Source organism: Anopheles moucheti, chromosome 3 (assembly GCF_943734755.1).
Source record: "Anopheles moucheti chromosome 3, idAnoMoucSN_F20_07, whole genome shotgun sequence".
In the NCBI taxonomy this organism is placed as follows: Eukaryota; Metazoa; Arthropoda; class Insecta; order Diptera; family Culicidae; genus Anopheles; species Anopheles moucheti.
The window spans coordinates 70,229,188-70,243,481 of NC_069141.1; the positions used below are offsets into that span (position 1 = coordinate 70,229,188).

General features: G+C 45.2%; 1 protein-coding gene across 1 annotated transcript; it reads left to right on the top strand.

Annotated features, from left to right (window-relative positions):
* Window positions 1–596: 596 nt before the first annotated feature.
* On the top strand, window positions 597–13,814 carry LOC128303566 (tetraspanin-1). The gene is made up of 5 exons (XM_053040556.1): window positions 597–878; window positions 10,606–10,794; window positions 10,862–11,041; window positions 11,128–11,316; window positions 13,251–13,814. The coding sequence occupies exons 1-5, from the start codon at window positions 813–815 to the stop codon at window positions 13,479–13,481; spliced, it is 855 nt and encodes a 284-aa protein (XP_052896516.1). The 5' UTR covers window positions 597–812; the 3' UTR covers window positions 13,482–13,814.
* The last annotated feature ends 480 nt before the right edge of the window (window positions 13,815–14,294 follow it).

Genomic DNA, 14,294 nt, shown 5'->3' on the forward strand with positions numbered 1-14,294 from the left:
ATTTGTAAACAATCAAATAAAACTGCCGCACGCGTCCAATGACAGATTGAGTCGCGTTTATTTGTTTACCTTTTTGGAAACGTCAAGGAATACAGCTAGAGATGGGCATTGCATTGAGTGATTGAAATAGACTGGCTTGTTGAGGGATATTTTTATGATAAGTATCAGCATTTGTTAAGTGTATAAAAACTCTAAAACGTTAATCAATCAACTATAACTTCATGGAACGGATGTTACTAAATCATAACAAAACTATTTCAGTCACAGTTCGGTAGTTAATATACTATGACATTTTTCTACTCTTTTCAACAAGAGGAAATAATTCGCAAAAACTTCACAATTATCACTATTTTCGGTTTTTGCTAAAGACCGGTCCGGCCGTATTGCGCATTCACTATGATTCGAAAAATACGTGCATTGATCATAAGTTTGTACGGTTTTATATTTACACACCTGATACACAATCTTCGCCCATAGTGGTGCAGCGCCAATCCAAAACTGCTAACGTTTGCTTTCCACACCGTTGGTTCCATGAAATCGGTTCGTCGTTTTCCTCGCGCCAGCTATTGTGTGCCTTTGCGCGGAGCGTCAATCTCGCGGAATCACTGTTGCAACGAACAACGGAAGAAAACGGTTGTGCAATTACTGTGCTTTTGAGGTGTCCAACTTAGGCGAAGCAATAATGATCTGAGATTTAATCATGCGTTTGAGGTTCGAACCACGGTACCAACGCAGTGCACAGCATCCCATCTGAACCGTGCATCGGAGTGATTGAATGTGTTTTCCCAGGAAATCGTGTAGCAAGCCATAAAATGCGTCTTTCCGCTCGCATCAAGTGTTTCAAGTATTTAGTGTATGCGTATGTGATTTTAATATCGGTGAGTGTTGTTTTTTTTTGATCGGCGATCGGCAGCATTCTCGAGAGATGGGTGGAAAAAAGTCGTGTGTTGGTTTGAAAATTTAAATTAGTTCGTCCGGGGAATTCGTGTGCTCTACTGATCCGTGTCCGACGCTGAGCAATCACGAGTTGATCGCTATGCAAAGTCATGCTACCTGAGATGAGAATAAAGGGAGGCATGTTTGAATGCCTGCTTGGTGTCGTTGTGTCGTGAAGGGCAATCCTTCCCCTTGGAAGTGATCAGTGTACGTAGCTGGTTAATGCAATGGTGGACGGCAGTACACATTTCTTGAAGGCAAAAAAGTCTCGCAAAATGCATCGATTTACGTGATCGCTGTTAATAGTCTTCCCTTTCCACCCTAAATGGTTTACAGGGGGTCTTAAACCTGTATTGACAGACACGCGTGCACACGCACACAAACGGGCACGTTGCACCCTCAAAACCGGAATCGGACTGTATCGCGTGTCGGTCTGTCAGTGGTGGTGGTGATGAGGGTAGCAATTTACGCTAAGGGGTAAGCTAACATAAAACAGACGAAAAATGCTCTTGGTAAAAGCAGGTAAGAAAATGTGCCCGGTTCCAGGCAGCAGCGGAGCGACTGAGACCGTAGTACCAATCAAGAGAAAACCCGCTCTTTTCAGCGTTCGGAAAACACCTGCATACTAGTTAGTTGGAAAATTTGGTTGATTGGGGAGCCACCTACTACAAGCGATGGGCATCTAACATCACCACGGTTATATTTTAACACCAGAGCCATTTAAAACTGATGCGTCGCACGTGTTGTACACCTGGGCGCTTTGTAGTGGTTGTACGCGTGCATTACGCCTGCTACGATTGTATGGGTGCGATAGTTTTCCTACCTGGCCCTCTCGGTGTCGCCGAAGGAACGCACCTAGTTTAAGCCATACACGCACATCCATCAACGGTGCGCAGACACGACATCGAGGCCAGACTGAAATGTCACCGAAGAAAAACGGGCTGGAACTTTCTCCCACAATCTCCCAGCGCTAGACCATCGAGAGGCACCTCTAAACAAAGACCTCTATTGACTTTTGTTAGCCATAGTAAGCAGAAAAGCCGCTGGTCACTCCATTGTACGGAGGAAAAACACGCATACCACAAAGACCATTCAATACTCTACACCCCGGTTACGGTTCGCTGTGCACACAAGCATTATTTTGCCGCCTGTCGCGTGCGTTGATGGTTGCTGGCCGGAAAACTCATCCAAATCCCGCTAGAATTGAAGCTAAAACAGATCATCATATTTGCAGACGTAAATGGTAAAGTTTCGCCATTGTGTAAAATGTGATTATTCATCATCAAAAAACACAGTCGGTGGCCGGACACACGGCTGTGAACCAGAGCAGGATGATTAAGCACCAAAAGGAAGGATCTATTTTAAATCTATCCATCTTTGCTGACCTCCCGGTTGTTTCATCGCTCCCACCAACAAAAGGAGTCAACCGGTCGGAAAGGTATCCGATGACTTTTCCTGCCGAAACAGAGGGGGAGATGGGGCTGTTATAAACAAAACGCCAAGCAATCAAGGTTCAGCAACCAATTCTGGGGCCGTCACCAGATGTGGTCTATATACCGTTCAATAATTTCACAAAATTCAATTTCGTTTACCATCATCGACGCGGGGAATGTAAATAAAACATCGGGGACCGGGACGATTATGGACATAAATACTGATTTGGGGAAGCAAAAGCTCTTACCCACCCTTGTTTGTGGAACGGTACCACGGTAAGTGTATATTATACCGCGGAACCATAACAAACCCAAGAAGTCACCCACGATCTCTGTCACCGTGTGGAGGGAGAATGCAATACGATTCCTCCTCCTGCCGAAAGTTGAGGCACTAAAACGGACATGAATGGGACACGAAACGTTAAACCATCCACGGGGGTTGGAACAACATGCTGAACAACAATCATATATCGCTTCCCAGCGATGCGGTTCAGTTATTTCGGCGGCAGTTGCGTTGACACATTGAAGAGACATTTCGGTTCACCCCCTAATATTCCAGTAGGGGATTGGCAAAGGCACCGAACAAAACCTACCCCAAAAGCTCCGGTGTGTTAAAAACAAACACACGCAACCCGTGCTAAATATCACCCTCCCCGTCCAACCGGTGTGTGTGTGTGTTTTGGTTGGGCCAAAAAAAAACTAAGGAACCGCTCCACGTTTTTATCATCCATCGTGAACAATTGTTGACTGAGGGAAGGCAGGAACATATCATAGTACACTAGAAAAACACCCTTGAATATCTGACGATGTCAACAGAACGCGAGGTTTGGGGCCACTTCATTATCGGTGCTATCGCTGCCCATTACTGCGCTCTGCTCATCTCTCTCCGTTGGGTGGCCCCAACAAGACATCATTATCTTTTCTGCGGTTTTGGCGAGACAACGTCGTCTCGAGGGTATTGCGCCACACTTGTAATTATGGCTGCCCGCCTCCCGCACATGGCAGTCTTGGGATGGTCTTTTTCCATCCCGGCCAATGAAAAACAATGGAAACCAAGTTGTCCAGTTTCAGCCAAGCGTAGACTACATTAAGCGAGAGAGCAAATAGAATCGTCCACCATCACACACCTAATGAGTTTGTGTGCCCACACATATCTCACGCATTGGCACTTGGCGAAGCCGTACAATCCCTTTCCTCTCTTTATGGCCCTGCTGTACTCCGCGTCCGTGTAGAATTGTCGGCAAAGGATTATCCGTGACCGAAAAGTTAATCCTTACACCAGTGTGTTGTTTTGTTTTTCTGGGATTTTTCTAGGCCCCCAAATTGAATCCCCACAGAGGAACTTCTGTGTGCGCTCACTTCACTGGACACGGTTTATGGGGGGGAAACGCTTGGTCCCCGTTTAATTCAGTTAAGCTGTTTCGGTACATTTTTCAAACCCAAAACACTGGATGCAATAGTAATAATTCTTAACATGTTTTAACCATAAAAACAGAACGCCACATTCCCATTACTCCGCTTCGTGGAATGGCATTCGTTCGCCTGTCCCTCGCGCGGGGCTCTGTTGTGATGGTTGATGGTGGATTATGAAGATCCCGTCTTATGGGGCTTCGCTTGGATGTGGTCCAAATTGTGATCACTCTCTCGTGTGCGTTGCATTATCTATGCCCATTACAGTTGTCCACAGTCCTCGACCGTCCTCCGGGCAGCAGACGCGCGGAAGACGCAGCGGGCCGAGTATCGAATGGTTTACAAGACAAAGGCAATTACTTTAATCCTGCAGAAGAAAGCATTTAGTTGGATTACTCGTACTCTACATGCTGCTCTGCTTCTTGACTGACCACCATGTTGTACTACATGCTGCTTTTGTAGGAGCTTCTTCCGTGTTGCGGCGCAAGCAGCAAAAGCAAGGAAAGTGAATATGTAAAGTCGCCTGCCCCCGGGGTGGTTAGAAATTTATGAATTCTTGTACCCCGTTTAAAATGGAACACGATTGACTGACCGAGAGGAAAATCCGACCACCAAACGATGCTGCCCTGGTGCTGTTTTATTCGCAACATATGTGGCAAACCTTGAGCAGCTGTGTGCGCTTCTTTTGTTGGCATTAGGAGACATCCAACCAAACAGTGCCCTGTAGGCCCTGTTACAGCTCATCTGTTTTCTTCCGAGATAATTTGAATTCGGAGGAATTTCTCATTCAAACTGGTTGGTAATTTCTGGGAAACAATCCGTACAACAAACAGCTCGCCTTTTCTAATATTTTCTACATATTTGCTTGTATTTTAGGAACACATTTAAACCACGTGTGAAACAAATGCGTAACGAGAAAGTAAAACCTGTGATGGAAATACGCAATATCCGATGAACAGTAAGAAGGAAGCCGTAGTTTTGCGCAGTTGGTGAATAAATCGTCCCATGCCCTTTGGTCCCCCGTACCGGCAGCGAGATATAATAACATCGTGATGCGGTCCCCTTCGAACGGTTTGATTCTCCGAAGCCGAATAGAAAGAGAAGCGAGAATAACAGAACTATGATTCCCCTTCGTTTGGATGGAATAATCGAAACTGTATGAAGACTGCTGCGTAAAAAGGATGTAATGTAATGCACCTAATTGCGTATTCATCCACATTCATTCAACACACATATTCGAGGGTTGATGGTTTTAGCTCCTGAAGGACGGTTGCAGTTTCCTTTCGATGCGTAAACTGCAATTGGAATGTGGAGTTGCCTGAACATTAACTGCGTCCAGGTGTTGTAGAAAGGAACTCACTCGTTGGATGGCAGTTTGATTTTTAATTTGCACGTCTTAACGTGTCCCTTTAAACTTCTGATGGAGCTCTTTATCGATCCAAACAATAAAGACGCGCGCGCTTTGATCAAACGTTTCGCGTCCCGCTCACGATTGTTTGGAAAGTCAGTTATCGCGAAGATGATAATTAACGTTAACCAACTCCTATTTCTTACTGGATCAAATGGCTTTTGGTTCCTTTTTAAGTGTTTTTTTTTTGCTGTTGTTACGATGGGCAGTAAAACCCCCCCGAACATTTAACACCCGTGCGCGGGCAATGAAATTTTGTTTTAGAACACCACGTTTGATCGCATACTTCAAAGCAGAGATCTCCTTGTTTTACTTCCGCTCTTTATGGTCCATTGGGTCGTTTCTCATATTTTCACACCATTGCCTATAATTTGGAACAGGTTTCTTTTCCCTGTACGTTTCGGTGTACGCGTCTGTGTGTGTATATATATCATTAAGAATAGTGCAAATTAGCCATGTTGATGCGTTGTTATGGCCCGTACCGGGAAGACATCGGATATTTGGAGTTAGAGCAACGAAACGGTTGCTTTGTGTGTGTGTGTTTTGTTGCGTTGCCTTCCGCGTCAAACACGCTGTCGAACAAGCAAATTAAACGGCAATAATGTAGCAGTTTTATCCCCCCAACCCTGATTGGAAAAGCACAAACAAACGGACTGTTTCTTCTCGCGTCCATCGCTGACGATCAGCAGATCATGTGTGTTTTGTTTTGACGATCGTTGGCGGGGGGGAAGGTGCACTCTCGGGTGCCCCATCCACTACCGCATCTGGACCGATGTTCAGTGTACGAGAGCTTCAAGAGTTCGATCGAATGACTACGGGAATACACTCCAAACTTCTGCTCCTCCAATGGGGCAAAGTATAAATAAACAAAACCTTCTAGAGGCGCTGTGAGGTTTTCGCCTTTGAGGAAAACTAGAAGGCGGGATGAGAATGGCACAAACCAAGGCCCACGAAGCAACCGAAGATCATTCAACCGTGCAAGTTCTCCTACTACTCCGCCGGGTATGTTGTAGCCCTTTTCTACACAACGCCAAAAATGGAGAACGACTAGCGTTTACGTGTGCCTATCGATAGAGGAGTCGCGTACGTACGGTTCACTCCGGTTGTCGGTAATTCACATCCAGTCGAAGATCGCTTGAGTCAAGGGTTTGTTCCTCCCCACATCCACACGGAAAAGCGTTGGCCAGCTGATGGAAGGGTGCGTCTATGTTTAGAACGGTGAGTCTCTTTCCGTTTGCATGGGTAAGGTGTGCCGAGAATACTGGTACTACTGCAGCAAACTCACAGCACTACGACTCACCAACGTCTCGCTCATCACCTTCCGAAGGAAGGACAAGTAACGCGAGAGGTAAATGAGATGATTCACAAAATAAAAAGACCCAGGGACACAGACAGACGAGTGCTAATGGGTGTGGCAAATCAGTGCAGACTTTGAACTGCATTCACAAAACCGTGGCTGCAGTCTCAGGTTTTTTTTAGAGCCGTGTCTTTAATTAACAGCATTACGATGCTGTTTCTTGGTTGTTTTTTTTTCTCGATCACCAAAGATTGCCTCAAGAGACAGGATGGGACATATCTTACTTACGGGATGGCAGTCAACCTCCCGCTCGCTATATCTTCCATCGCTGATGCCACACTAATGCGTGCGTTACATTAATCTTTTATGACCGAGCGCGCGCATCTGTAACTGATCACTTCAATCCGCACGATATTAAGCTGATGAAACCACTGGCCGATGAGTGCTGACGTTTTTATGCGCTTGAGATGGTGATTTAAAACGATTTTACTACACCGCAACAGTAAAATGATAATCGATAGGAATATGTTTAGGGACGGTAATTTCTTTTTTTTTTGCAACTTCCTGAAAACGTTTTACTAAACCATCCTCTCTTCTTCTTTTCAGCAGGATGCAACTGTACATTTCTGCAGGATATTAGCGAGCACAAGTTGACATTGCGAAACGCGATCCACACGCATCACACTTTTGTGCGAAGAAGCAATCGGTCTCCATCTCTGTCTCGTTCAGCGCGTACATTTGCATCACTGCCGGATGGTCGTACCACAACCAAATGGGGAAAACTCAACGATTCTCTCTGTGTGTGTGTGTAGTCTGCTTTTCATAAAAAAGATGATTTGTAGTCACACTTCATTTGCTTAAAATCATCTCGCTAGCTCGCTTTTTTTTTGCGCGCCAGTATTATGTGTTATGTTAGTTTCCATCCCATTCAGCAGACCGTTCTATCTGTGTCAAGATGATGATGCTACTAGCGACGGTCTCAGTTGCCGTTTGGATGATATTTTTCTATTTTCAACTCGAACCCGAACGTTAGGCACACGTGAAATCGCCAAGTGCGAATGCGTCCCGTGCAGCAAACTCTCTCGGCCACTGCTGTTTGGCACGTCGCGGTGCTCCAATAAATTGTTCCAACATAATTATGTCACCGATTCTCATGTTTCGTGCCGTGATGCACGGAAGCTAATGGTGGTGTGGTGCGTATGTTGAAAAACAAAAATGTCAAATTAAAAATTGATTGCCCGCGTTGGATGCTGGCTGCTAATGAACGGCACCGGATTTGTGGGGTCAGATGGGTGTTGAGATGAAGTTCTGTATACATTTGCATAACACAGAGAGAGAGACCCCACCTAACCCCGATATAGTTACAGTTCCAGCTTTTGGTGGTGGCCTGTTTTTTTTTGCCAGCGGATGAAGAAACGCAAACTTACACAACCAAAGCGAATTAAATTCTTTCCATTCTTCGCCCACCGCAAAACCATGACCAATCCAGCAGTTATCGATCTTGGATGGCAAAACTTCATTTTATTATGCGGAATTTCAAATTACCCCCATGCTGCTAATAAGTGCCAGTTCGTGCCCTCAACACTTTTACACCGGTTGTACGGTGTGTGGTACGGCGGATGCGGCCGGGGGGACGCCTTTAATGGTGGCATTATTATTGCAATGTTTGTAAATTCTGTCACACAGCAGATCATTTGCAAATGCTCTGCAAAGGACCATTTCGATTATTGTTATGGAAATCGTATAACCTAGCACCACACAGTGCCTTTTGGTGGGGGCCTTAGAATTTTGATGTGGCTGTAAAAATGGTCCATCTTACATCGACACTTTTGCCACCATCTCGATATGATTCCGGGTGACACCAATGCGTGGCGGCTCACCATCGACAAGAATATGCATAATGCATGGATCGCCAGCACAAACGAACAAACGTACAAACTTCATAATCGGCCGCTAGTTTCGAATAATCGTTCCGTTAGTTTTCGTTCCACACACACCAAAACCACACCCCGTGCTACCCATGTACGCTCCGTGAATGGGGTTTGAATATGCTGTTTGTGTTTGGATTATGTTACATTCTTCAGGCTCGCGCGATGCCACCAACCTATGAACCACACGAACCACCAACAAATGCCGGAAAGTGGTAAACTGACACAGTAAACTTTTCACACATTATTCGTTGTCGGTCCCCTCCCCGTCTCCTCACACTGTGGTGAATCGTCGACCATCCTCGTCGAACGTGATGTGACTTAGATATTGGGAGGAACAACAACCGACGATCGTGTGACATATCCATTTTGGCAGTTTTTATTTCATGCATAACGCGCCAAAGCGATCCAGAGCGGTTGTGAAAGTGGGCTAGAGTGAGTGACTGCACGTGAAGAGTTCTGGAAAGTTACAACAGAACCCCACCGGCAGCATGGGTGTTTATCAGCACTTAAGATTTGATTCGATGCTGTAGGGGATAGCGTCGAGATTTGTGTAAACAAATCCCTCTTAAGATGGAGTTGCTCTAAATTGTTTCAGCATTATGAGATTAATGTGTATTGCTATGTCCCGGGTCGGGTCGGTATGCTCGGAACGGATCAGCTGTTTGCGCGAGCTCGGCTGGTAAATATTTACTATTCCAATACGCTCCAATCACGCCACAAAACCGATTGTGTGGAAGCTAATGATGTAGAAAATTCCGTACACTATTTTATTCTTCATTTACTCACAGGGTTTGAAAGGAACGTTGCGATCGGTGCGCAACCAACCATAGTTCGCTTAACACACAACGGACTGTAAGAAATAATTATCGTTATTGGTATTTCGCAATATTAGTAATGCTACGACGTTCGTGTCTTTTTTGTGCAAAATGGATCGTATTTTAATAAATAAATGATAATTAAATAAATGATAATTTATGTAATGGGTGAAGTCTGTCTGCCAAAACCCAATTCCGCAAAGACTTGTTAGAAACTCAAGATCGATGATGTACACTAAAAAATCCTGGAGGCTCTCGTTAGTTATCAATACTACAAAAACTATTATACTTACTTACTTATCAGACGGTATAACCGCTTCGCGCTCTACGAGTTCATCAGGCAGTTCGTAGCGGCTCCTCCAAGGTCCTGCCATACAGGAAGGGCCAAAAATCCAACTGGGCATCTACCTCTCGAACTAAGTGGCTAAGAAGGTTTTGTGGGGAGGTTTGGACAAAGTCCATGTCTTCGAGGTGCATAAGTTCTATATACTCCCAGTTTTTGTTCGTCGCGATGTTGGACGACTTCGAAGGCACGCTCACCTATCTGTATGACACTCCTGCGGATGTTAGGATTTGTTAGCAGGGTCGCTGATGGTGGCTGCTCATATCTTCGATAAGGATTCGATAATATCGCATATAGTATCAAGAAAAGAGTTACTCAAATTTAGCTTCAAACCGTCAGTCTGCCAACAGTCGATCATCCATCATTATTCGCGTATTAGTGTGTCCATCAACGGCGAAGGTCTGCTTTGTGCAATATTATATACCTCGAGTGAACCTTTACTAAACTCACTTCGTGCTACACTAACCTATTGCTCATCGGATGTTGATAGGTGTACGGCGTCAGCTTCTACCGGTTGAAACGTATGGCTGCGAAAAAAGAACTAAATTCTAAGGAAGGCCACAGAGGCGACTCCTGCCACACATGAATTGAACCGTGTGTGTTTCGGGATACGTGCTTTTCTAAGACAGTTGATTGTTTATCTTAGTTTACTCTACTCACTGCCTGGCCGGTGTGTGATGGTGGCGAAGTGTATAAACTTTTCACGCATTTGTTTATGCTAACACACAGATCCATCTCTCGCGCGCCCCTGTACAAATTTATTAACTTCACCCATTGTGTATCCAGTCCAGTCGTTTTCAATGCCGATGGAAGCATGCATTAGGGATTGTAGTTGGTTTAATTTTCCGCTGCATTTGCACTGTGTTGATCATCAAACGAACAAAGGGTGCGGGGGATGCATTAAAAAGGGCCCATCTCTCTCTCCCTGGCTGCTGTTCGCTGAGCCAAACTTTTGGCAAACAGTTTGAGCTCGTGCGATCTTTAGTATGTACTCTATCGCTCATCATAAACTTCTTTCACTCATCACACCAGATATGTGGCGGCGCGCAGCTAGTAATCGGAGCATTCCTATTATGGACCCATAAGCAATACGCACCGATCGTAAAGAATCAGTTCTGGGAACCGTTTGCCGTATTGATCGCGCTTGGTGTAGTCTCGCAGGGGCTCGCTTACCTAGGGTGGACATCGGCGAGCCGGAAGCATCGGTGTTATTTAGGATTGGTAAATACAAATCCGTCCTGTCAGCCTTACCACATGCAGTTAATCGCCCAAATCTTTCCCATTTCAGTTCTGTGCATTTTTAGTGGTCTTCATTGTGATTTTATTCTTAGTAAGCGGGTGGGCAGTGGCCACCAAGGCGCATCTCATCGTACCGGCCGAACTGGCTATCGAGACGAGCTTTAGCGAGTTTCTGGCAAAAGACAACACCAACGATCAGACGCACATCTGGAACCGTTTGCAGCGCGATGTAAGTGTGGACTGGGCTGGAGGAGAACCCCTGGCAGGTGAAGGTGTTCAACAGCGATGTATTATCTTAACTCTATTACCTCTCAGTTCCATTGCTGCGGCTATAATGGTATCCATGACTACAAAAAGAACAAACAGATGGGTTTCCCATGGTCCTGCTACGATCCGATCGACACGAAAGTCTTCAACACCGGCTGCATGCACGTGTTCGTGCGGAGCATCGAGATGAACATGATTCGTGTCGCTGTGGTTGCGGTTGCCTCCGCGCTAGTACAGGTATGTGGGCGTCCCACGGTGGTGATGAAAGAATGCTGTCCTCTTAAATCTTAACATAAATTCTTTTCCGCGCGCCGGATACAGACACACAAACGGGAGGGGGGTTTGTTGTGCATCAAGTGGGACGATAAATCTTGTAGCATAAATGGAGTAACTAATTAAGAAAATTAGTCATTCTCGCAGGATCTCATCCAGAGCGATCTCGTGATGTTCGGTGTGGACCACGGAGAGCTGTACGTGAGGGAACCGCTTGGGTGCGGGGTTTGGGAAGCGCAAAAAAAAGGGAAAGATTTCAAAATAATGAATAGATTATTTATATTCAACAAAACGGTACCACAAACAGAACGACAGAAAGGGCAGAATGGGGCTGCCGCCGGCGCGTTGCACCTATCGCCGTCATGAGTTCCCAATCGTGTGCCTTGTGCATTGGTGGCGGTCTTGTGGTCAAAAATAAAATGCGTCCTCACTTGCTTGTCTCTGTTTACATCTCCGAGAGACGTCGTTGGCGACGTCATTCGTTCGCCGTCTGTCAACGCCACAAACCTTAAGCTAAACGGTCTAGTGGAAGGAGGAACAAAAAGGGAGGGTTGCACACGCAACGGAATGGAAAATGGAAGGCCACCGAGCACAACAGTGCCCCGTGAATGTCTCGGGAAAATGTATGGCAAATGCCACTCATTCCTACAGCGGAGCATCCATAGCGGGTTTGGGGCGGTGGACGGTAGCCGGTTCTACTGGTCGATCTGATTTAATGGTCACACGACTTTGACTGATATTGGGTACTGCGCGTACGTCGTGGATGTAGCCGGCCACAATATCACCATTGTTGTGTTGCGGTAAGGCACCGTAGTCTTAGTTTTCTTGTTTAATTGTTTTGCCGCAACAGCTGCCGTGGGAGATGATATAACTGACCAGAGCAGTAGATGAGACTGGTGATGTGTGTACCTGTTGCTTGAATTTGGATACCCAGACCGGGCCCGCACACGTCCGCCGAATGTAGGTCATGGTCTTACGGCCGGTTTTTCACCGCTCTAGGATTCTAGGACTGTATAATGGAACCTTGCCAACGTCGTTTAAAGTTGTTCCTTCAATGAATTTCTCAACTGTTGCTTGCCACACTACGGTCACATTTTTATAGTGTACGCAGTTTTTGTTTGAGATAAGCATAGTGAAATGTTTGTTATGGTGCTCTGTCTACACTAGATGGAATACCTTTGTGTCTGAAGTCATACTTATCGGTTCCAGCCGGAAAGCGTTTACCATTGCATTGCCCTTCACGCATATTTCAATTCTGTTTCTGTAGCTTCATATTACGGAAGTCTCGACAAACCGAGCAGCACCAGCAGCAGCATGCGTGGTACTACTCTTCTTGTTTTGCCTGTTTGCAATGATATTCATGCACTCGGAGCACAACCCCACCCCATGACGCTGCTCAAGATTCTTTGTTGCGTGTGGTCGGAAAATGTAAAAATATATCCCGAATACACACATGTACACAGCTCCACACACTGGACTTCAGGGACTTCCTGCTGCAATGTTTCATACCCAGTCAATAAACACACGAAAAAAGACAAACAATTTCCGCGTTTGTAGCGTGTGAGCACAGTAATAATAAACAAACCTTGTGGATGCCGATATTACTTTCCATTATCATACGGTCCTTGGGGTATCTTTTGTAACATCTCTTTACAATGTTACGATTTGTTATAATCGGTATGATGAACAGAAGAATACCTATGCACTGCCGGTGAGAATTAACTTCTCCAGAAATTCAAATGTTTAGCTGTGCGTAATGTGTATTGAAATATTTCATGTGCACTTGAAATGTTTCAACCGTTGCGTTCTGTGCGTGAAATATTTCCACCTCACAAATGTTACGTGCAACCTTGCACACAGTCGACTCATGTGCGCACATTTTCTTTTTTCGTTTCCAGAGCCTAGGCATATTCTGTGTCATCCAGTTGCAGATGTTGCTGCGACGGCCGACCTTAATGTTGCCAAACGGGGACCACCACTCGATGCGGGTAAAGCGAACGCGCGAGCAGACTCCTCTTTCGACGGCCACCATCGGCAATCCTACACCGCACAGCAGTACAAAACCGCCGATTCCGCTGAAACCCGTCGTGCCACGCGTAGATCAACCGATCATGAAGTCCTCTCATTGAATCGCCACCGCCTAATCAAACCCAACAGCCAGCATACCGGCAATCGTGCCCATAATCGTTATATTGTCAATATCGTACGGAGTAGTTTCTCCTTTTTAACGAATCAGAAGAAGTACGCAAAGTAATTTCGCATTTCGTTTTATTTTTTAATCATTCGTCCGTTTAGGCGTTAGGGTAATAATGTACTTAAATTCCGCGCTTTTAGACCTTTTGGCCGTTAAGATGCGTTTCTGGGGAATCATCTTGAGGCTAACGGTTAAGCACAAGCAACGATCGAATATATAATTATAGCTTAAGGTAGAGTTTGTAAAAATAGAGAGCTATGAACATGAATCATTTCGTCTCCGGCGTGTTTAATGATTCCCATCGTACAAACAATCCGAAATGTATGGGTAAGTTACTCCCACTCGTGCAGGTTCGGCGGGAAAGAAAGAATCGCAATGCACACAGTACACTGAAGTGAAGTACACTTCACCACACAACAGGGGGGAGGTCTGTTTGAGTCACAGTCGAAGGATTGTTTGAATGGTGTTATCACTGATACAATAACATAAGCACGCAGATGAATCACCTGCTATCATATTGTCCATGGATGTGTTAACATCTTGACTGTCTATGACGTTCTTTTTTCACGATCATGTTACGCTTGTTATGATCAACATCCAGTGTAATTTTTAGAGATTGTGGTTGAACAAACAATAATCATACGAAATATAACATCCAATAATTGAGTACCATTAGCTGAGAAATGATCCACCGTAACTATAGTTTTTCATATCGATTGTTTTTAAGCGTTTACTGTTAAAACTACGC

Bases quoted from the DNA above. Each gene is read 5' to 3' on its own strand.
- LOC128303566 (XM_053040556.1), top strand. From the start codon at position 813: ATGCGTCTTTCCGCTCGCATCAAGTGTTTCAAGTATTTAGTGTATGCG. The intron at 10,795-10,861 runs GTAAATACAAAT...TTCCCATTTCAG, and splicing joins ATCGGTGTTATTTAGGATTG to TTCTGTGCATTTTTAGTGGT. The intron at 11,042-11,127 runs GTAAGTGTGGAC...ATTACCTCTCAG, and splicing joins GGAACCGTTTGCAGCGCGAT to TTCCATTGCTGCGGCTATAA.